This window comes from Bufo bufo, chromosome 4 (assembly GCF_905171765.1).
Source record: "Bufo bufo chromosome 4, aBufBuf1.1, whole genome shotgun sequence".
Taxonomy (NCBI): Eukaryota; Metazoa; Chordata; class Amphibia; order Anura; family Bufonidae; genus Bufo; species Bufo bufo.
In genome coordinates, this window is record NC_053392.1 from 251,622,863 (window position 1) to 251,645,673 (window position 22,811).

The 22,811-nt window shown below is 45.0% G+C and overlaps 1 protein-coding gene across 5 annotated transcripts in view; it reads left to right on the forward strand.

Annotated features, from left to right (window-relative positions):
* The window catches only part of DVL3 (dishevelled segment polarity protein 3), a 77,303-nt gene extending 75,389 nt beyond the window's left edge, over window positions 1-1,914 (forward strand). For 2 of the 5 annotated variants that reach the window (XM_040428486.1, XM_040428491.1), the window contains 2 exons: window positions 858-1,281; window positions 1,666-1,914. In XM_040428486.1, coding sequence (XP_040284420.1) covers window positions 858-1,281; window positions 1,666-1,687 — 446 coding nt within the window. In that variant the 3' untranslated portion in view covers window positions 1,688-1,914. Of the gene's footprint in view, window positions 1-857 lie in introns of all 5 variants that reach the window. The other 3 variants (XM_040428487.1, XM_040428488.1, XM_040428490.1) reach the window with 3 other exon arrangements.
* Window positions 1,915-22,811: the final 20,897 nt, after the last annotated feature.

Genomic DNA, 22,811 nt, shown 5'->3' on the forward strand with positions numbered 1-22,811 from the left:
CACTATTTCTGACCATTATATTACTAGTATCTGGCATTTATTTTGCAGTTTTCTCTGTGCATAATGAATGCCCAGTTTGCAGCACACACAGAGAGTAGAGGAGAATCTCCTTCCTAACTCTCTCACAGTCACTTAGCAGTCCCAGGATAATTAATGGAGAGCATTACAGAGAAGTACTGACCTATATGATTGTGAATGAGGCACTTAGGATGGTTATAGCTCAGCACATGTAGCTGCTCAGTCTTTGTCTGTGCCTGTCTCCTCTGCTCCTGCTCACTGCTCCCCTCTCCATAGATTTGCATGTTTGACATGTGTAATATGATCCTCCTGGTGAGGTGAGAGATGATGGATGGGGAAAAAGGCTTTTTTCAAAGTCAAAAGTAATTGACGGGAGTTCTGGTACACCGCTAATAACAGGAGAACTAGACATTTCTCCCTGATAAAATATATTACAAAGTTCTACTATTGGTTTATGCAAAGTTGTGTAAAAAGTTACTGATCACTTAAATACTTTGGTGCTTTATTAAAGCTAAAAATTCAGGTTACCTCTATATTCCCTCCATAGCACTGGAGGTGGAGATAAATGATGTCACGGATGTCTTTAGGGGCAAACAGATTAGTGACTTCAATTTTAAAATACAAAGTTGTCATCCGATAACTTTTTTTTTTATTTTTTTAACCTCACCTGGTTTTGAAAGCTTTGACCACTTTGCTGTAGTCTCTAGTTTTTATCACTTGCATCCTTTCTATGGGGTCTGGAAAAATGAAAAGTACATTCTGATTGGCTGATATGGGTATAAATAACAGTGTTAATGCATTATGTATTTTTGTTGTCTAAAATTGTCTTCATGTTACAGGAAGTAGAAGTAGTGGCTCCAACCGCAGCAGTACAGAAAAGAGGAAAGACAGAGACCCTAAGACTGGTGACTCAAAATCTGGAGGGAGTGGAAGCGAGTCAGACCACACTACACGTAGCAGTTTGCGAAGAGACAGAGCAGCAAGTGAACGTTCAGTACCAGCAAGTGAACACAGCCACCGGAGCCACCACTCCATAGCACACAGCATCCGGAGCCACCATACACACCAGTCTTATGGTCCTCCAGGGGTTCCTCCTCTATATGGTCCTCCAATGATGATGATGCCATCACCACCCCCTGTCATGGGCCCCCCAGGAGCACCAACAGGCCGCGATTTAGCCTCTGTCCCACCTGAACTCACCGCTAGTAGACAGTCCTTCCGCATGGCTATGGGCAATCCCAGTGAGTTCTTTGTGGATGTTATGTGAGCAAAATTTACAACATTGGCCCTGTTTTTAGCAATTTTTGTTTTTCTGAAAATTTTCTAATTATTATTTACATCCTGATACTAAGTACGGAAATGGAGAGGCCAGCACGATTCCACTGAGATGTGTGTGTGATGTTCGCGCGGACCCTCACACTTGCCACTAATCCATGCACCTAATCTATCAGACCCTGCTCCAGACCGTGTGTTTGTGCAGAGGGAGGAGGCTGGCCACATCCTTGCCTGGTTGCTTGGCTTTTGTAACAGATTGATTTTAACAAATTAATATTGCATCTGTTTAAAAACAAACGCCAGTTATGGGAATGGATTTACTCTTTGTTTTGCTTTTTTTCCCTTTACAACTGTGTTTCTTTTGTTAAGCAGCCAAGAATTCGGGGGTCTTTGACTTTCTCTGAGCAAGTTGCCAGTGAAAGTGCACGACCCTCAAGTCGGAGGGTACCCCTACCTTGAACATATCATGGCGCCATTGTATAGATGAAGAGAATCCATTGCCACAGGAAGACGACCGATTGGAGTGAAGCACCACAAGCCTTACATTTTCATAAACCACAAAGAACATGCCTATTTTGCCTTTGGAGTGCCATGTTTTTTCTTATTCCATATATAAACTGATGTACATCAAAAACCTCATACACTCCATTCTACTCTTGCAAAGATTTTAGCCCTCGTAGCTCCCTTTTCTAAAGGTACCTATTTTTGAAGAGTAGTGGGTTAAAGTAGTTAAAGTACATCATCATGTTTGTGCACCTTTCCTGTCAGGGAGGCCTGCTATTTTTTCCCCATATTTTATGAATGTGTTGCAGTATATTGCACATCATACAGACAGCAGAAGAACTAAGACCTCTTTTCAGGAGCTTGTGGTTGTCGTGTAGATTGGAAACACTACATTGCTGTTTTTGTATTATATTATTATTATTATTATTTTTTGCTATCAACCAGAAATGGTGCTAAGATGGGGAAATTATATATATATATATATATATATATATATATATATATATATATATATATATATATGTGTTTTCCTAAAAACCATAATCCATTTGAACCTTTCCAAGCCCCTCCCCTCTCAGCAACACTATATAAAGGCACAATTGGGGCTAGTGGCAAACTGACTGTACTTCCACTGACTTTTTAACTTTTCTCAGAGTTTTCATAAATAATAATAAAAAAAAAACTGACAGGACAGTGCAGAAAATGGCACAATTTTTTAGAAAACTGATGATTTATTTGCCTTAGCATCTACCCAAAGGGAGACTTGTGTTGTGCACAAGGCCTGCTCCCGCTTTCTAGGCTCTTGCAGTGGACTGATGCATTGCTGCAAAGTGGGTGTCTAGGAGCAACACACACACGAAGCAGAACTGTGAGCAGGAGCATTTTCATTTGTTTGGTTTTTTTTCCCATTGCTTTGTTGCACTGAGATGTTTCTGCTGCAATAAATCTACACACATTTTATGTCGTGTCTTATGTTATTGTGGGAGAATGCCGAAAATTTTTGTTCATTACAGAGAACATTTCTAAGTCATGAACTCCCTCCTGTTCTTGAGTTACTAATGTTTACTGTATTTGGTTGCATATTCCTTCAGTTTTGCATTAATCTACATAAAAACATACCTTTCACCTGGCGTATATTCCTATAAAGAGGTTCCTTTTTTCACAGTAGACTACACTTTTTAATACAAGAAGATCCATGTGTTTTGTTTTTCTTATACTATGCTTTTCTATTAGGGCTCGTTCACACAACCGTGTGAAGCCCGTATTGCGGACCGCATTTGCGGATCCGCAATACACTGGTCCCGTTCCATGGCCATTCCGCATCATGCGGACCCATTCATTTCGATGGCTCCTCAAATCTGGAGATGTGGAACGGAACACTATGGAAGCACTTTTTGCGGAACGGAGGGATCACAGACCCATTCAAGTGAATGGGGACGCGATCCCTATGCGGCTGCCACACGGCAGGTGCTCGTGCTTAGCGGACCGCAATTTGCGGTCCACAGCACGGGTTTCACACGGTCGTGTGAACGAGCCCTTACAATGAGTCACTGAATCAACTTTCTATGGCTTACAGTTGTGCACATTGGGAATTTATGTTCAGCATTTCAAGTATACACCACAAACTGAGCACAGCCTAAAAATCAAATCAAGCTAAATTTACAGTCCCATATAAGAGCACAGCCGGCACCAGTCACAAGATGCCAGGGAGGTATTCAAACCATGTCCATGCTGGGATCAGTAGTAGTATGCTGCTATTTCACAGGTAGTACTGTGCAGTCAGTAATAAGAATTGATCACAGGATAAAGCCAGTAACACCATAAATAATAGTAGCAGTCGTTCTGATCAGTGCTTCATAGCAGGTAGCAGTGCATGGAAGAGACAAATGGATGCACCTAGTGTCACCTGCTATGAAGCTCTAATGATAAAGACTGCTGCTATTGTTTATGGATGCTTCATACTGTGATCCCGCAAAATGTATGCTGTGTAAGTCTCCAGTATACAACATTAGACCAATCTATTTCACATGGACATAATTTAGCTGTATTGTTTAGGGTATGGTCACATATAGCGGATGAGCCGCAGATTTGCTGCATAAAGTGACTGACAGTGTGGACTTTAACTCTGAAGAAAGTCCATTTGAAATCCGCAGCAAATCCGCACACAACACATGAAGATTTTGCAGAGGATTTGGTGTGGACTTTGCTGCAGTGGCCATATCCTAAATGTCTGATTTTTGGCTGCCATATTGACTATAGATCCCTAAGGTGCTGAATGTTCAGCTTCATAGAACAGTGTCTGGGTGTTACATCTGGTGTACAGTCTATACACCACTGGTACAATATATCTGAATGAGGCCTCAAAGGGACTCTGTCATGTTTCTGGACTATTTTCTGCAGTAATACATAAGTAATGCTGCAAATATATAGTCCAAATCACAATCTTTTACTTTCCTACTGCCCTACATTCCCCTGCTGTCACCTCTTAAAGCTGTGCTGAAATACACAGCACAGAGTGCTGCATTTTTGCTGGATCCGGCAGGGGTCAGCAAAAACGCTTCCGTCATGATAATACATTCGGCTGCATCCGTTATGAAGAGATCCAGTTGTATTATCTCTTAGGCCACATGCACACGACCGTATGTTTTTTGTGGTCCTCAAATTGAAAAAACGGATGACGTCCATATGGCATCAGTTTATTTTTTATTTATTTTTTGCGAATCCATTGTACATGCCTATCCTTGTCCTCAAAACGGGGTCCGTTTAGTATTTTCCTCTGGTGCTGGTGATTTTTGCTTAAAAAAAAAAGGGGGGGGGGAGGGTGTAGACAATGCCAGCAAAAAATGTACCAAAAGCTGCAAAGGCCCTCAAAAACTCTGGGAAGACTCTGTGAACCCAACCTGCCTTTTTCCATGTTTTTTTTATCATCTTTGACAACCCCCTTTGATCAGTGTAGTTAGAGAACTAGTCAGGTCCCTTTAGCTGGCCTCTGAATGCACCATAGTATAGTGATTACAGGGGTCTGTCACTTATGAGGTAAAGGGGTTGTCACAAGATTCAAACATCCTCTATACGCAGGATTGGGGAAAAGTGAATATTTGGTGAGAATCTGACGGCATTTGTTCTCATGATTGGTGAGAGTCTCAAAGTAATTTTTTTGAGACGTTACATATTAAACTGCGGGGGTAGCAAGGAGTCAAATGATATTCATGATATGCAGCTCTCCCTGTCCTCCATCCTGCTGATTGACAGGTTTCTCCCTATGCACAGTGTGCACATTGGCGTTCATTTCCATCGCATCATTATAGGCAACAGAAGAAAGTGATCCAGCTTCCAAGATGGAAGTAGTAATACGTGATGATCTTTATTTCATGGGTGCAGAATAAAATCCAACATGTACATCTACGCGTTTCGGATCATCAGGTTCTGATCCTTACTCATGACAATAGTATATGCTGAGTGCCGGTCTTAAATAGAAAGAGGCCAGACAACTCAGGTGGAGAAATTAGCAATAACCACTCCTTCTTACATGCAAATTAAAAAATTTCTGGAAAACCAGTAAAAGACAAAAAAGACAACATGTGCTAGGATCAGTAATGCAAAATTAAATCCGGTCTGCGATTGAGTCCCTTTGGTGTGCGTGTATCCATAGAGAAAATCCAGTAGGATTCTCTATTCCCGGATGATAGAGGCAGAATATCAAAAGACACATTGTAAGAATCCTACTTTTGCCACTAGTTACAGCTTGGAGTATTCCAAAATCTGCCTCCTCATCCGAAAACACCTATCTATGCTACGTCATAAATAGAGAATCCTACTGGATTTTCTCTATGGATACAGGGACTCAATCGCAGACCGGATTTAAGTTTGCATTACTGATCCTAGCACATGTTGTCTTTTACTGGCTTTCCAGAAAATTTTTAATTTGCATGTAAGGAGTGGTTATTACTAATTATCTCCACCTGAGTTGTCTGGCCTCTTTCCATTTAAGACCGGCACTCAGCATATACTATTGTCAGGAGTAAGGATCAGAACCTGATGATCTGAAACGCGTAGATGTACATGTTGGATTTTATTCTGCACCCATGAAATAAAGATGATCACATATTACTACTGCCATCTTGGAAGCTGGATCACTTTCTTCTGTTGCCTTCGTCCACGCCTGGTTCCTGGCGTTTTTTCCGGGCTTCCATTGGTGGTGATTCAGGTGAGCTCTGCCACACTCCATTGTATCACATCATTATAAGTTGACTGCATCTGTTACAACTGAATTTGTGTATCTGGCATTGGAGCGGTAAAAAAAATGGAACCTATGATGGCAGTGTGAACAGAGCATGGCCTATAAATATAACTTTTTGCTCAATACAAAGATATCGTTTTCAAGTTGTCTGAGATCTAGTGATCATGTAGGTTAGAATTTCAATATCTTTTTGTTACATTTACCTTGTGAAAAGGCATTCTGATACTCACTTTTAGGGCTCATGCATACAAAAGTTTTTGTTTTTTTGCGGCCCCATTCAATTTAATGTCCCCATGTGTATTCTGTATCCACATGGCCACAAAATGCGGAATGCACACAGCCAGTATCTGTGTTTTGCAGACCACAGAGCACCCGAGGGTCGTGTGCATGATCCCTTATGGCCAACAGAGATGAGGCTAGGTTCACACCAAGTTTTTGCATCCTATTAAAAGGCACTGTTTTGTTCAGCACATTTAGGCCTCTTTTACACGAGCGTGGCGGATTGGCTCCGGATGCGTTCAGGGTGCGTTCAGTGAAACTCGCGCCATTTTGCAGGCACGTTCAGTCTGTTTTGTCTGCGTTCAGTTTTTTCCGCCCGGGTGCAATGAGTTTCGATGCGTTTTTCACACGCGTGATAAAAAACTAAAGGTTTACAAACAACATCTCTGAGCAACCACCAGTGAAAAACGCATCACATCTGCACTTTCTTCCGGCTGCTATGTGTTTTTCACTGAAGCCCCATTCACTATTATGGGGCCAGGGCTGTGTGAAAAACGCAGAATATAGAACATTCTGCGTTTTTCATGCAACGCAGAACTGATGGGTGAAAAAAAAAAAGTCTCGTGCACAGACCCATTGAAATGAATGGGTCAGGATTCAGTGCGGGTGCAATGCGTTCACGTCACGCATTGCACTCATGCGGAAAACTCGCTTGTGTGAAAGGGGCCTTACTGTTAAATCTGGGTGCAATAGGGCCCCTAATGTGAGCAGCCACACACAGGCAAGCCTTTTTGTGTCCAAATGTTTGGAGGCTACACAGTGCAATGCTGCAGGTTGTGCACCAGATTTCTATGGGTGCTTTATACAGACTCCTACAAAAACATCTGTAATATGTTAAAGGGGTTTTCTGGGATTTTCTTATTGATGGTCTATTCTCAGGTCATCAATATGAGATTGGTGGGCGTCTGACTCCCATCCCGAAACCCCAGCTGTTCAAAGAGGCCATGGCGCTCCATGAGCTCTTACGCCCCTTCCTAGGCCATGTGACATCACGTTTATCGACCACATGGCCTAGGCCAAGTGAATGGGGCTGCGGTGTGATACCAAGCACAGCTGCTATGAAATCAACATTGCTGTGCTTGGTAAGCTCTGGGGAGGCAGTGTTGCTCATTGGAGCTCAGGTAAATGCTGCCGCTTCCTCCAACAGCTGGTCGGTGGGGTGCCGGAAGTCGGACCCCAGGCAATCTCATAATGATGACATATTTTGGGGATAGGCCATCAATATGAAAATCCCAGAAAGCATCTTTAAATTAAAGCATGGCAATAGTTATAAATAAAAAATTGACATGCAGACTTCCAGGGCAGTACCATACTTACGGTAGCGGCCATGGTTTAGAGCAGTTCTGGACCAAGCACCTGAAAACGTCAGTTTGTAGAGCTGTTCCTGGATGACCCGCCTGTCCTACCAGTAACCCTGCAGTTATTTCCCCGTATCTGGTGATTTGAGCTTTTACTTAACTTGGCACTACAGTCACCTGCTCCATTTTGCTGACAACGGCAGCAGCCACGTGCACGCCCTGCTCTGCTATACTTTCACCTGCTTGGAGGCTGCATTTCTTGTATTACAGCACCTGGTGAGTTCGATCACCCACATATACCACCTCCATTTTGGACTTATAACTTTAGAGACTTAAGAAGGATCCCCTCAATCAGATGGTGGCTTGGCTCTCGGGAGAAAAAAAAAAAGGATCAGGCGAAAATATTATTTTTGCCCAATTCTTGTCTCCCCTGACTTCCCTGAGTTGTTTTTGGTGGGTTCAACTGCCGAAAGACTAATGTACAGCCAGCTTATAGCGGTTGGACAGTTTCCTATATATACATTACTTTTTTTTTGCGGAACCATTGAAATTAATTGGTTCCGTATACGGAACGCAGAAAATGGCAAAAAAAAAACGGTAGAGTCTGGTTCTTTTGGAAACTCTGCACAGTATATGGTGTAGACTTTCTCTCATTAATATACTTAGCAAACACTGCCAGCTTGTGGCCATTCTGCATATAACCTATTCTTCCTGCCTACAGTTGAACCTGACTGGGCTACGACCCTATTACAATATGTGTCTGATCTGTAACAGTAGAGTACACTCTTATTAACTTATCTGCTCACACCATTTAATATGTCCTCTGCTATGGACAAATATCTTAACTCATTGACAGGTGCTAAAATCAAAAGAAATACCAGAGCATCTATTACTTTAACTGCCCCAAGCTCTCCCACTCAGGGAAGCATGAATAAGCCACTGAAAAGGGGCTTCAAGCCCTCAGTGACTCTGACATCAGACATCTTGCACCTGACCCAATCCCTCTCCTTTTTACCTGCCACCTCCTTGTCCTCTCCACACATCTGAACGTGCTCTGTTAGATGCATCTCACCAATCTCAAGTCCTCTCCACACATCTGAACGTGCTCTGTTAGATGCATCTCCCCAATCTCAAGCAGTTGATAAATGTCTTGAAGTCCTGTACACCTCCATAAATAATGCCCTGTCCCAAATCATCTTCAACACACAGACTGGAGAATTACTACATGTGAGGACTCTCTAGCTATGCTACAGAACACAACCTCCCAACAAGAAACAGAAGATGCAATCTCCTGCTTTATTGGAATTCCCAAAACTATTAAAGGCAAGTAATTATTCTGCTTCTTGTCTCACAACCTCATGTAAGCCCTAGCCCTACCAACTTCCCACCCAAACCACCAATTAGGAGGGCTAATCGCCTGGGTGAAGAGCCATCTAACTCATTCCAATTCATGCCCTACCATCGCTAAATTCTTTCACTTCTTGACCCAAGAAATTATTCTACCTAGCTATAGAAAGAAAACATCCCTGAAGATTGATGGCCACATCCTGGTCACTCAAGATTTCTCAATGTCGGTGGCTCGTAGGGCTTTCACAGAAATTTGCAAGTATCTAATTGACAACAATATCAAGTTTAGGTCTCATACACACGAACCCCAATGCATGTGCACCATCTGTGTGTGTGGTGCTGACGGATGCAGACCCATTCAACTTGAATGGGTCAGTGATCCATCTGCACCGCAAAAAAATAGAGCACCCCGTAGTGCTTCCGTGGTCATATGATCCGTGCCTCCGCACTGTATCTTCCAGATTGCTGACCCATTAGTGAAATGATGCGCACAAGGCTGGTGCTCGTATATTGCCGGCCACAATATGGGCACGGGTGGTTCGTGTGGATGAGCCCTTACACTGCAAAATCCGGCTAACCTGCGGGTGGCGGTGGGAGATTGCACCCTCTTTTTTGGGATCCATCAGTGGTTAAACGTCACTTTATCCCTGAGGGCTGAATCTGCATCCATGGAGTGGACCCTCTTGTTTTATGAAACAGAAAATGTTGATACCTGTTGCTCTGTTACTAACTGACCCTACCAGGCTCTTATCTTTAAAGGGAGTCTGTCACCAGACTTACATAGCGCTCTAGCATAGCAGTCTATGATTCTAATGGTACCTTTGATGTTTTCTTGTGAAGTTCCCCCAAGGCAAAAACGGACTTTTATTCATATGTAAATTAGGGCTCGCAAGTGCCCAGGGGCGGCGTTCACCTCGTTGGTGCCCGGGCTGTTTTGCCTCTTTTTTTGTCATATCCCCGTCCCAGCCTCTTCCTCTGCCCGCCCCGCTCTTCCTTTGCGTCCTCCTTCTCTGCAGCGAGATTCCGTGCCTACACTATCCATTGCTTGGCCGGGGCATGCGCACTGCATTAACTCCCTTTAATTGTATGATGTTCCCTTACTCACTTACTCTTCTTGCTTCCTATGGTTTTAGAGGAGGAAAATAAGCAAAAAATATTTTTCATCAGACCCCCAATCTGATAAGTGAAAGCCCCCACCCTCAAAACCACTTAGATGCCACAGTAGCTATTGGCCATGACATCTATGGGGTTAAACGGCCTGTGTGAAAGCTTCTTCAGATCTGTGCCGTTACAGCAGGAGTGCGGCTGTCATGTGAGAACTGCGCAGGGTGAGACAGAGAGCAGGTATGTATGAATCCGTAGCTTAGTGGGGCAGGCTGCTGGCACTTTGTAAAATGGCATTATTACCATTACAATTAAAATATGCAATTTTTGGAAAAGAACATTAAATTTGGCCAGATTTATCAAAACTGTGTACGTGAAAATCTGTTTTTGTTGCCTACAACAACTAACTGCAGCTTTCATTTTACCCGAGTTCTGATTGGTTTCTATGGGTAGTAAAGACAGACACAGTGGGGCATCATTATCAAAACTGTCTGCATCAATAACTATTTCAATGAAAACGCCTCTAGACAGCATTGTATCAAAATAGGGTTGTAGTTCTTTTACCGCACAAGGCCCGAGCTCTTCCGCAATATTATGTATGTCATCGGTGCACAGTCCACTTGTTAGATCTCAGTCAGGTTCCACATGTTATTGCCCCTAATATTAGCTTATGGGGGGTCCTTTGAAGGTACCTGTGAATGTGCTGTTTTATTGAATCATTGAACCCGGTAGCTGGACCTCAGTGACACCTGTTCTGTGGGCTCAATTTGAGCCAAAGTCCTATAATGTATACACTGTCCCAGATTGATTCACTATTGAAACTGTGCCTGGATTTTGCCACAAGTTGGAACTTGGAGAAAAATGTCACATCTCGTGTTTTACATGGTTGTCCACTATGGTCAAAACGGGGACGTGGCCTAAAATGTGCCAAAAATTCTGAAAGAAAGTAAGACAACTAAAATGTGTCTTAAACTTTAGACAGGTAGTGCTGAGCTACTGAAGTAATTCTGGGTATCATTAACAATGACTGGCCTTCGTTTTGGTCTTTGTTTTCCCCCCTGTGCTAGTGTACAAAGTGCCTAAATTATGACAAGGTGCATAGATTGCTGACTGGAGTCATTTTCAATCCGCTTTTACACCGGTTTCCAGATGTAAAAGATGATAAATGTGTTGGGCCCGATGTACTGGTCCTGGCTCTTCACTCTCGACACTCCCAAGTGGTGAGCAAGGTGCAAAAACTCCTGTGCGACAAAAAAATTGTGAAGGTCTCCATGCCCGATCTCAAAGACGCACACCTCTACTGATCCAAAAGCACTAGAAAAGTCAGCTCCACTATACTCAAAACTCCCGGCGGTGAGCCACCCTAGCTGCTTGGTCACACGTTTTTGATGTGCAGAACATGCTGCAATTTTAAAAGGACACCCTGGACCCAAACAATGCACCACAAGTAATGAAAAACGGCAGTAAAAAAAAAAAGTACGGGGGTCATTTATTGAGACTGGCAGCGGATGTGCCAAAGTTATGTAAAGGCGTAGGCCGCTACATAACTTTGGTGCTTCGTTCCGCTGGCCGTGCAACATGGTTTATACAGGGGAGCTGGCGTAGTCTAGGATAATTTTCCACACCATAAACTGGCGTAGAAAATGGTAAATGATACGGGCTGGCCGGCCCTCTTCCCTGCCAACACCACACCCTCTTTTTCTGCCACCTCGGAAAAGGGGCGTGAGCGGGAAAAAGTCACAGATTCTGCCGCAAAACCCCTTTGCGACAAAATCTGCGCCTTAAATATGCCAAAAGTACTGTATATTTTGTAATAAATGACCCCTATGTTTGTACCGTGTTTCAGAATTCCCACAGACTTATAGCCATACTTGCCAACTTTCTTGGAATGTCCCAGGGGGCTCCCAGAAAAAAAGGGGAGACCTCCTGGACGCCCAGAAAAGTTGTCAAATCTCCTGGGACGTACATGGAGAGCTGTTTTCTCCCGGTAAGCAGCCCTTCATGTACTGTAACTGTATGTGGTGCTGGAATGGGACGAAACATGCAATCAGGGAGTGGCCCGCCAGGGAAAAAAAGGCAGCGCACTGTATGAAAGGGGCAGGGCTATGTAAAAAGGGGGAGGTGCCTAATAATCTAGCAGCGTTCTCCTTGAGACTAACTCATGAATGCCGGCAAATATGTAAGGCCAGCAGGGCCATCAGATGTGATGGCCGCTGGTGCATAGGATAACTATGCCTGTGCTATGTCAAAGCCCCCCCCCCCCCTCCCCCATCCCTTCCTTTTTTGTGGTTTTACCTGTACGTTTAGTCATTGGTCAGTAAAGCGGCCCCCTAGATTTAATGGACAGCATTTCAGTGGGAAGGGTCCTCTATTTAGGTCTGTGCTTCAGCACAGCCTGGGTCCAGTTGAAAAGAAGATCCAAAGCATCCCCGTCCCTTATTGTTGTGGCGTGGGCAGACTAGGTCTGTTAACATTATTCATTGTATGGTATTAGTGGGCTTACATTAGGAAAAACCAATCCCATTGTTTTATTCTGGTAACGTTTTTAAATATTTATTATATTTATTAAATGTTTATTTATTGGTAAGCTTTGATAAATACCGCAGCCTTTAGGCTACTTTCACATCTCCAGTGTGAAACTCCGACATGGCCGTTGTGGCAGACAAGCGGAGAATTGACCGGACACAAACCACAGCATGCATTGGTTTGTGTCAGGCCGGTTCTCCGCTTGTCTGCCGGAATGCGTACAGATCTCTACTGTACTCCATTATACTTAATGGGGCCGGCAAACATTCTCTGCCAGAACTCAAACCGGAGGTGTGAAAGTAGCCTTACTTATCCATCTTGTGCCTGTGTGTTTATTTCATTTAAGTTCGGCATCCAGGATCCCATGTTTTCTGCCAGTATCTGAAGGTGTTTTTTTGCCAGAAGAACAGGGGTGGATTGACCATAGACCTTACAGGGAAATTTCCCGGTGGGCCGATGCCCAGGGGGCCACCCAAGTCCTCCTCTCTGCTGCTGGCTGGGTACATACTGAGCTCTCAGGGGTAATTAAAGCTTTGAGAATCAGGTACTACTGTACCAGGACAGTGACCACACATGCCCTCCTGAATTCAGCTGTGGCCCACATCTCACCTCCTAAGCTGCTCCATATCCTAATCAGAGACAACTGGAGAAGTACAGAATATGGCATCTATTGATGGCCACCACAAAGGAACAGCTTCTGAGGCAGTGTATTGTGCTGCACTGTGGTATATGGTTCTGATGGGATGGTATTTTGTGATATGGTATTGCTGGCCCCGCCTACTTGTGTTGCCCTGCCTTCTGTCAATTTGGATCTGCCCACAACACGGGGCCACTTTTAGTTTTTTTTTTCCAGGGCCACTTTAAGTTCCCAGTCCGCCCCTGCATAAGAATGCTGCCAAAAATGAAGTAATGACAAAAAAAAAAATAATCTGTAAAAGCAGCTTTGTGGATCTAGTATACTGTGCCCATAAAACTCTAGGGGCTCATACTAACTGTACCTCCATTTTTTTTCCAATTTTACACAGTGACACAGAGAGAAATCATGTAATGCTCCATAGCATGCCCCATTAGAAATGTCTAGAGGTAAAGCCAACCAGAGCTCTGCTTTCATTTCTGAATCTGTTTTGGTAAAATGAAAGCTGCAGTGATTGCTAGGTAAAAGCTACAAAGACAGCTTTTCTAGTAGAGTTTTGTGCCCTTCTGTGTCCATTAGGGTGGCCAGACGTCCGGTTTTAGGCCGGACAGTCCAGTCTTTAGACTCCTGGTCCTCCATCTGGCGCAAGGCCAGGACGGACAGCCAGAAGTCCTCCTTAAGTCGGGTCTCACATCGGGATGCCGCTTTAAATCTCCATAATAGAGGGCAGGACCTGGCAGCTCGTCTGGAGCGTTGTATGGTGTAACGTCATCAGCGCTGCTGCATGAATGTCGATGCGCCGCCCAGGCCAAATGTTATCTGCAGCAGGTGGGAACCGAGTGTGCAGATGCTGCACTGTGGAGGTCCTCCTCCTTGGCCTATGACTTCATCCTGAGCCCCGGAGCTCCCTATCTGACCCAGCATGGCCCCACCATCTCACTGCTGGAAAATTTATATTTACCTGTACTTGCGGTAAGAGGGCATGGGAAGGTGTGATGGGTGACGGTGTACCGGCTCCCCCTGCCCCTTGTGCTGTACGAGCTGGCTCACACACAGGCCCGGGGAGCGGGGTCTGCTCAGTGCTTTATCCCCATGGTGTGCTGTATCCACAGGTGTACTATCCCCAGGGTAACACCAACTGTAATGTAAGGTAACCCCCGCCATAATGTATGAGCTGCCCCCTGCATTCATATCTGCCGGAGGTTCCTTATCCTTGTGTTTAAATGACTGTGGTGATGCTGCCAGCACCGTGTTCCCCCAGAAATCCCCGGCTTATGTCTTATTGTACGTGGAGTGTTAGCGCCAGAGCAAAAAACATATATATCATTCAAGTGACTAACTTTTACAGTGGGGTTTGTCGGGAAGTAATAATTCAATTAAGAATTATTAATTATGGTTATAAAAATAATTAACCATAAAATTTGTCAAATTCCTAAAATCATGGCCTGGTGAATTGTAGACATGCGCAGTAGCGAAACTGAAGCCGGCTGAGTGTACGAGTGTACTGCGCATGCGGGCTGGGAGCGCGGTCCCGGCACTGAGATCCGGCTTGTCAATAAAGGCGGCGGGAGGCGGGGAGAGCAGCATTGGAGACACCTAGGCCGCTGCCCCCTTGACTTCAAACCTGACTTGAAGCAGGGGGCAGCGGCTGAATAAAACATAGATTTCTCAAGGAGGCTAGATGCGGCTAAACGATGAAAAAGTGGATTAGGAAACTACTATGCAGCACTATAAGGTACTATTAACAGCTTAGTAAGCGTTTTTTTTTGGTGACAGGTTCCCTTTAAGCATTACAAGCTTAACAATACATGTGAGTGGAAATGCCTTGTCACATTATAACAAAGCTATTAATAGGTTAGGATATCAAAATATGAACATAAGTTATATACATTACTTCTGTTCAGAGAAAACCTCATGATATCAAGATGGGCATGTCTAATCCTAGACATCAATATAGAATGCTAAATACATTCCACCCCCCTCTAACCAACTACACATCACATGGCTTCAGGCATGGGTAAATCCATCCAAGGATATAACTTAGAAGAGATAACTGTATCCTTCCGCCCCATCCTGGACTATTTTCACATATATGACTTTGGTAAGACTATTAAGACAAATAACAGGGATCTAGGATCTTAAATGGGAATGACTTGAAACAAGTCTTTCCTGTGGGAATCCATCACTTAGCTTGGCGAAGAATGTTCTATCTATATATATATATATATATATATATATAAAAGCAATCATTTAATGCTTTGCTAGATTATGAGTCTAGATTCTTCTGCAGGTAGAATGAAGCCTCACAATATCCTAAGACTACATCTCAATATGGAGATGATCAATTAATTTAATTATTTATTTATTCGCCAATCTAGATGGTATAACTTCACCCACACTATCAAATTAGTCTTAATAAAATGAAATATCATTTTCTGTGTCTATTACCAAGTCCTAGTAGGAATCTCACTTCTGCTCCTAGGAAAGCTGGGTGGTCCATCATAGCGCATCTCACCATGGTTTTCATCTTGATAGACCCCTCTAGAGAGCTCCACTTGTTTTCCTCTCTCTTTTTTTTTCTCCTTCTCTTCTACCTTCTGTGTATGGTTTATGATGACAAACTTATCAGTTAGACACACCTTCCTAGTTTGGAACTTTCCAATCATTGTCGGATGGGCGTGACCATTGATAAAAAATGTGACATCATAACCTTACCCAGAATGCACTTTTGCTACTGTTGTAATGTCACCTACTCATACCTAGGTGGCACTGCTGTGTAAGCTACCGTATTTTTCGCCCCATAAGACGCACTTTTTCCCCCCCAAGAATGGGGGGGGGGGAAAATGCCCCTGCGTCTTATGGGGCGAATGCTGACAGTTTAACATCGCTGGAAGCGATGTACGAGCGAGCGGGGGCCGGGGGAGGGACTGGGAGGAGGGGCTGGGGGCCGGGAATAGCGGCGGGGCTGTGCAGTCAGTGTACTATAGCCCCGCCCCGCCGCTCCGGTATAGTAATATAAAATGTCTTATTGTAACGGTCACGTCCACACACACACAGGGGGAAGAGTAGTGACCACTGCGCTCCACCCTCACCCCTGGCCCTGCCTACTTGCCTCACGAGTCCTGATGACAGGGGACAACTGGACGGCAGTCCCTAACTTAGGATATGTGCAGGGAAGACAGACAGACAAACAACAGGACGTGAACGGACCGAGTCAATACCAGGAAAGCTACAAAGTACAAAGGATTAAGCAAAGAATGGTCAGGAGAAGCCGGGGTCAAATACCAGGAGAGCAGAGAAGTACAAGAGGAGTCCTAAGAGAGTAGTCAGGTGGGAGCCGAGGTCACAATACCAGGACGGATGCGCAGTACAGGAGGATCAGGCAAAAGGATGGTCAAGGAACAGGATCAGGTAAGTATTCAGCAGTCCAACAAATAGCCAGGAACCTAGAAATTAACAGGCAACCTGTAGCCAGCAGGCTGCCTGTATTTATAGTGGGGAGTGAGGGTCATGTGACGTGGCCAGCGTCACATGACCGACAGACCAACCAGTCGAGCACAGAGTGATCAGCTCGGCGCTCAAGGCAGACTTAGGAGCAGGGAGCCACCCAGCTAGTAAAGCTGCCCTGGGAATGAGGTCAAACACAGATCCTCATTCCCAAAGCTAAGCAACAGGTCTGCGGGCGATGGGGGACCGAGTGCACCTTCGGAACCCCGTGACAGTACCCCCCCTTTTACGAGGGGCCACCGGACCCAAGACTTCAGGCGATGGCTTTTCAGGGTGTTCTAAATGAAATTTACGAACAAGTCTAGGAGCATGAACCTCCCTGGCAGGTACCCAAGATCTCTCTTCAGGTCCATACCCCTTCCAGTGAATCAGGTACTGCAAGGAATTACGCACCTTCCGGACATCCACTATTTTAGACACCACATACTCGACAGCATCATTAACAAGAACCGGCGGAGGCGAGGCTTTTGATGGTACTACCGGTTCAAAATATTTTTTAAGTAGAGATTATGAATGTGGAATGACTCGGGCAGCTCCAACCTAAATGATACCGGGTTAATCACCTCCGTGATCTTATATGGTCCAATAAAACGAGGAGCAAATTTTCTAGAAGCTACCTTGAGAGATAGATTCTTGGAGGACAACCATACTTTATCCCCAACCTGAAAGTTCACCCCCCTTGAACGTCTCCTATCGGCCTTGAGTTTTTGAGAACTTTGAGCCTTTTCAAGGTTCGATTGAACCCGGGCCCAAACTGTGCACAGTTCGGAGGAGAGTTTATCAGCTTCAGGGTTAGAGGAGGAGACGGACGACCCAGAATGAAAACGGGGATGAAAACCATGGTTACAAAAGAAAGGGGAGACCCCAGCAGAAGAATTGACACGGTTATTCAGAGCAAATTCAGCCAACGGAAGGAATTTGACCCATAATTGCTGGTCATCAGCAACATACAACCTCAGGAATTGTTCCACAGACTGATTAAGGCGTTCAGTCTGCCCATTACTCTCAGGATGGTAGGCGGAAGAAAAAGACAACGAAATTTTACATCTTTGACAGAAGGCCCTCCAGAATTTGGACACAAACTGCACACCCCTGTCCGAAACAATATTTTCCGGGATGCCATGTAAACGAACAATCTCTCTCACAAAAATAGACGCCAGGGTTTTAGCATTCGGAAGTTTAGACAGGGGAATGAAATGAACCATCTTGCTAAACCTATCGACCACTACCCAAACCACAGTCTTACCCTCCGCCAGCGGTAGGTCAGTTATAAAGTCCATCGAGATATGGGACCAGGGTCTACTGGGAATGGGTAGGGGTCGTAGGTTACCAGCAGGGCGAGTCCTAGGTGTCTTAGACCTGGCACAAACCTCACAGGCTGACACGTAGGACTTGACATCCCTGGTCAGAGTGGGCCACCAATAAGATCTAGAAACCAGATCCTTAGTGCCCTCAATACCCGGATGTCCACAAAAGGCAGAATCGTGACACTCACCCAACAGCTGGAGACGAAATTGTACGGGAACAAACAACTTATCTGTTGGGGTGGATGCCGGTGCCAGATGTTGTTCAGCCTTAATGCGAGCCGAGATATCCTGGGTTAGAGCCGCTAAGAAGATGTTTGCTGGTAGGATGGATTCAGGCGGCGTCTCAGTGGGTTGAAAAGCATGGAAGCTCCGAGATAATGCGTCTGCCTTCACATTTTTACTTCCCGGCCTGAACGTAATGGAGAAATCAAAACGGGTAAAAAACAGAGCCCATCGGGCTTGTCGGGGATTCAACCTCTTAGCGGACTCGAGAAACATTAGGTTTTTTTGGTCAGTGACAACAGTTACTCGATGCCTTGCCCCCTCCAAAAAATGTCTCCACTCCTCAAATGCCCATTTAATGGCCAACAGCTCCCTATTCCCTATGTCGTAGTTTCTCTCCGTGGGAGAGAATTTCCTAGAGAAAAAGGCACACGGTCTCAGGTTAGTGAGGCTAGCAGGACCTTCTGAAAGGACTGCTCCTGCGCCATCCTCGGACGCATCCACCTCCACAATAAAGGGTCTCTCCTGATCAGGCTGGATCAGAATGGGAGCGCTACTAAATGCCTTTTTTAATGTTTCAAATGAAGAAATGGCCTTGGTAGACCAATTCTCCAAATCCGCTCCTTTCTTAGTAAGGTCGGTCAATGGCTTAGCAATTACAGAAAAATTCATGATAAATTTACGGTAGTAATTAGCGAAACCCAAAAACCGTTGTAAAGCCTTTAAGGATGAAGGCCTTACCCATTCCTTAATTGCTAAAACCTTACCAGGATCCATCTTAAAGGCGTGAGGAGTCAAAACATGCCCTAGAAACAGTATCTCCTGTACACCAAAGACACATTTCTCTTGCTTAGCGGATAGCTGGTTCTCCCTCAACACCTCTAATACTTGTTTGACATGGGACACATGAGATTCGAAATCAGGAGAGAATATCAAAATGTTGTCAAGATAGACAATAATAAATTTACCTAAGAACTCCCTAAGAATATCGTTCATTAAGTTTTGGAACACAGCTGGGGCATTGCTGAGTCCAAAAGGCATCACCTGATATTCAAAGTGTCCTATCGGAGTATTGAACGCTGTCTTCCATTCGTCTCCCTCCTTGATTCGGATTAGATTGTATGCCCCTTTCAGGTCAATCTTGGAAAACCAGGTTGCCCCCAAAACCTGGTTAAATAAATCCGGAATCAATGGGAGAGAGTATCTATTTTGGACAGTGATTTTATTTAATCTCCGGTAATCAATACAAGGCCTAAGACCACCATCCTTCTTTTTAACAAAGAAAAACCCTGCTCCCATAGGAGAGACTGAAGGTCTAATATGCCCTTTAGCAAGGCTCTCCTTAATATAATCTTCCATAGCCTTGCGTTCGGGCCCTGAAAGATTATAAATTCGACCTTTAGGAAATTCGGCACCCTCAATTAGCTCTATGGCGCAATCATAAGGTCTATGGGGGGGTAGAACCTCTGGAGTAAGGGATGAGAACACATCAGAATATTCCTTAATAACAGAGGGTAATTTATTAGACCTTACTGAAACCCCAGCCTGGACCACGGACAAGCATGAGTCACACTTAGGTCCCCATTTCACCAACTCTCCTTTGGACCAATCAATTGTGGGGTTATGTAAACGGAGCCAAGGCAACCCTAGTACTACCTCAACCGGTAGGTTCTCCAGGACTAGAAGAGAACATCTCTCAGAGTGGCACACACCCACGGACAGAGAAATTTCAGAGGTACATGACCTCACCGTACCACCAATCAGGGGAGTAGCATCAATAGCCATGACATGGATAGGTGTAGGTAACGCAAACATTGGAATACCCAATTTACAAGCAAACTCAAAGTCAATAAAGCTGGCCGCTGAACCGGAGTCAATAAAGGCCTTACCCGGCCACTTATTAACCCCCAGAGAAATTGTTATGGGTACCAAAAGCTTACCTTTAGAAAAATCAGGGTGTACCTGGTCTTTAGGTTGTCTTGCCTTAGAAGACTTGTCAGAGAGGTCCCTCTTAGGACACTTGTTGATCCAATGGCCAGGATCTCCACAGTAGAAGCACTCTCCGCGTCTGCGACGAAGATTACCCCGGGTCAGGCCAACCTGCATGGGTTCCTCGGTGGAGACCTCAGTGTTGTCCCTGGAAAAGGCCTCTGGCTGGACCACCATCTGAGAACAGAACTGTCGTTCTTGTCGTCTCTCTCTAACTCGTCTGTCAAGTCGGACAACTAGGGTCATCATCTCCTCTAAGGTCTCAGGAATTTGGTAATTGACCAATAGATCTTTTAAATTATCAGATAGACCAGACCTAAACTGACTCTTCAGGGCTGGTTCATTCCATCCTGAGGGGACACACCACCGTCTGAATTGGGTGCAATACTCCTCCGCAGGGAGATGGCCCTGAACCAGTGCCCTAAGAGCTGTCTCGGCTACCAGGGCCCTGTCTGGTTCGTCATAGAGGGTACCCAGGGCCTGAAAAAAACCCCTCCACAGAAGTTAGACAACTGGCCCCAGGAGGTAACGAAAATGTCCAGTCCTGGGGATCACCCTGTAGTAGAGAAATGATAATCCCCACGCGTTGGCTCTCGGGACCGGAGGACACGGGGCGCAAACGGAAGTAGAGTTTGCAATTCTCCTTAAAGGAGAGAAACCTCTTCCGGTCTCCAGAAAAGGGTTCTGGGAGCTTGATCTGGGGTTCAAAATATGGACTGGAGGACAGAGGAGTGGAAGAACCTTGCCCTAACTCACAAGAACGGAGTTTCTCTCCTAGCTCCTGCACCCTCTGTGTCAAGTTAGAGACATGGTCAGTCAGGGTAGTAAGAGGATTCATGATACAGTGGTTATTGGGCCTGTTAATCTGTAACGGTCACGTCCACACACACACAGGGGGAAGAGTAGTGACCACTGCGCTCCACCCTCACCCCTGGCCCTGCCTACTTGCCTCACGAGTCCTGATGACAGGGGACAACTGGACGGCAGTCCCTAACTTAGGATATGTGCAGGGAAGACAGACAGACAAACAACAGGACGTGAACGGACCGAGTCAATACCAGGAAAGCTACAAAGTACAAAGGATTAAGCAAAGAATGGTCAGGAGAAGCCGGGGTCAAATACCAGGAGAGCAGAGAAGTACAAGAGGAGTCCTAAGAGAGTAGTCAGGTGGGAGCCGAGGTCACAATACCAGGACGGATGCGCAGTACAGGAGGATCAGGCAAAAGGATGGTCAAGGAACAGGATCAGGTAAGTATTCAGCAGTCCAACAAATAGCAAGGAACCTAGAAATTAACAGACAACCTGTAGCCAGCAGGCTGCCTGTATTTATAGTGGGGAGTGAGGGTCATGTGACGTGGCCAGCGTCACATGACCGACAGACCAACCAGTCGAGCACCGAGTGATCAGCTCGGCGCTCAAGGCAGACTTAGGAGCAGGGAGCCACCCAGCTAGTAAAGCCGCCCTGGGAATGAGGTCAAACACAGATCCTCATTCCCAAAGCTAAGCAACAGGTCTGCGGGCGATGGGGGACCGAGTGCACCTTCGGAACCCCGTGACACTTATTCAATTAAAATGTATCACATATGCCCCCTCACTCCTAAATTCCTAATAGTACCTTACATCCTATTCCTAATAGGTTCTGTACAATGCCGGCAGGCAGGCCGGGCGGGCGGCAGCGTAACTCACATGCCTGCGCCGCCTACTTTATGAATGAAGCAGGCGGCGCAGGCAAGTGACGTCAGTGAGTGACGCGCCGGCCGCCCGGCCTGCCTGCCGGCATTGTACAGAACCTATTAGGAATAGGATGTAAGGTACTATTAGGAATTTAGGAGTGAGTGGGCATATGTAATACATTTTAATTGAATAAGACATTTTATATTTGTATACTGGGGGGGCGGCGGGGGGGAGCTGATCCGTGGATGGCACAGTTAAGGGGTGGGGGTCTGTGGATTGCACTGTTATGGGCTGGGGGGGTCTGTGGATGGCACTGTTATGGGGTGGGGGGGGTCTGTGGATGGCACATATACAGGGAGTGCAGAATTATTAGGCAAGTTGTATTTTTGAGGATTAATTTTATTATTGAACAACAACCATGTTCTCAATGAACCAAAAAAACTCATTAATATCAAAGCTGAATATTTTTGGAAGTAGTTTTTAGTTTGTTTTTAGTTTTAGCTATTTTAGGGGGATATCTGTGTGTGCAGGTGACTATTACTGTGCATAATTATTAGGCAACTTAACAAAAAACAAATATCATTTCAAATTACGCAAATTATGCAAATTACCAGTGAAACCAATATAACATCTTAACATTCACAAATATACATTTCTGACATTCAAAAACAAAACAAAAACAAATCAGTGACCAATATAGCCACCTTTCTTTGCAAGGACACTCAAAAGCCTGCCATCCATGGATTCTGTCAGTGTTTTGATCTGTTCACCATCAACATTGCGTGCAGCAGCAACCACAGCCTCCCAGACACTGTTCAGAGAGGTGTACTGTTTTCCCTCCTTGTAAATCTCACATTTGATGATGGACCACAGGTTCTCAATGGGGT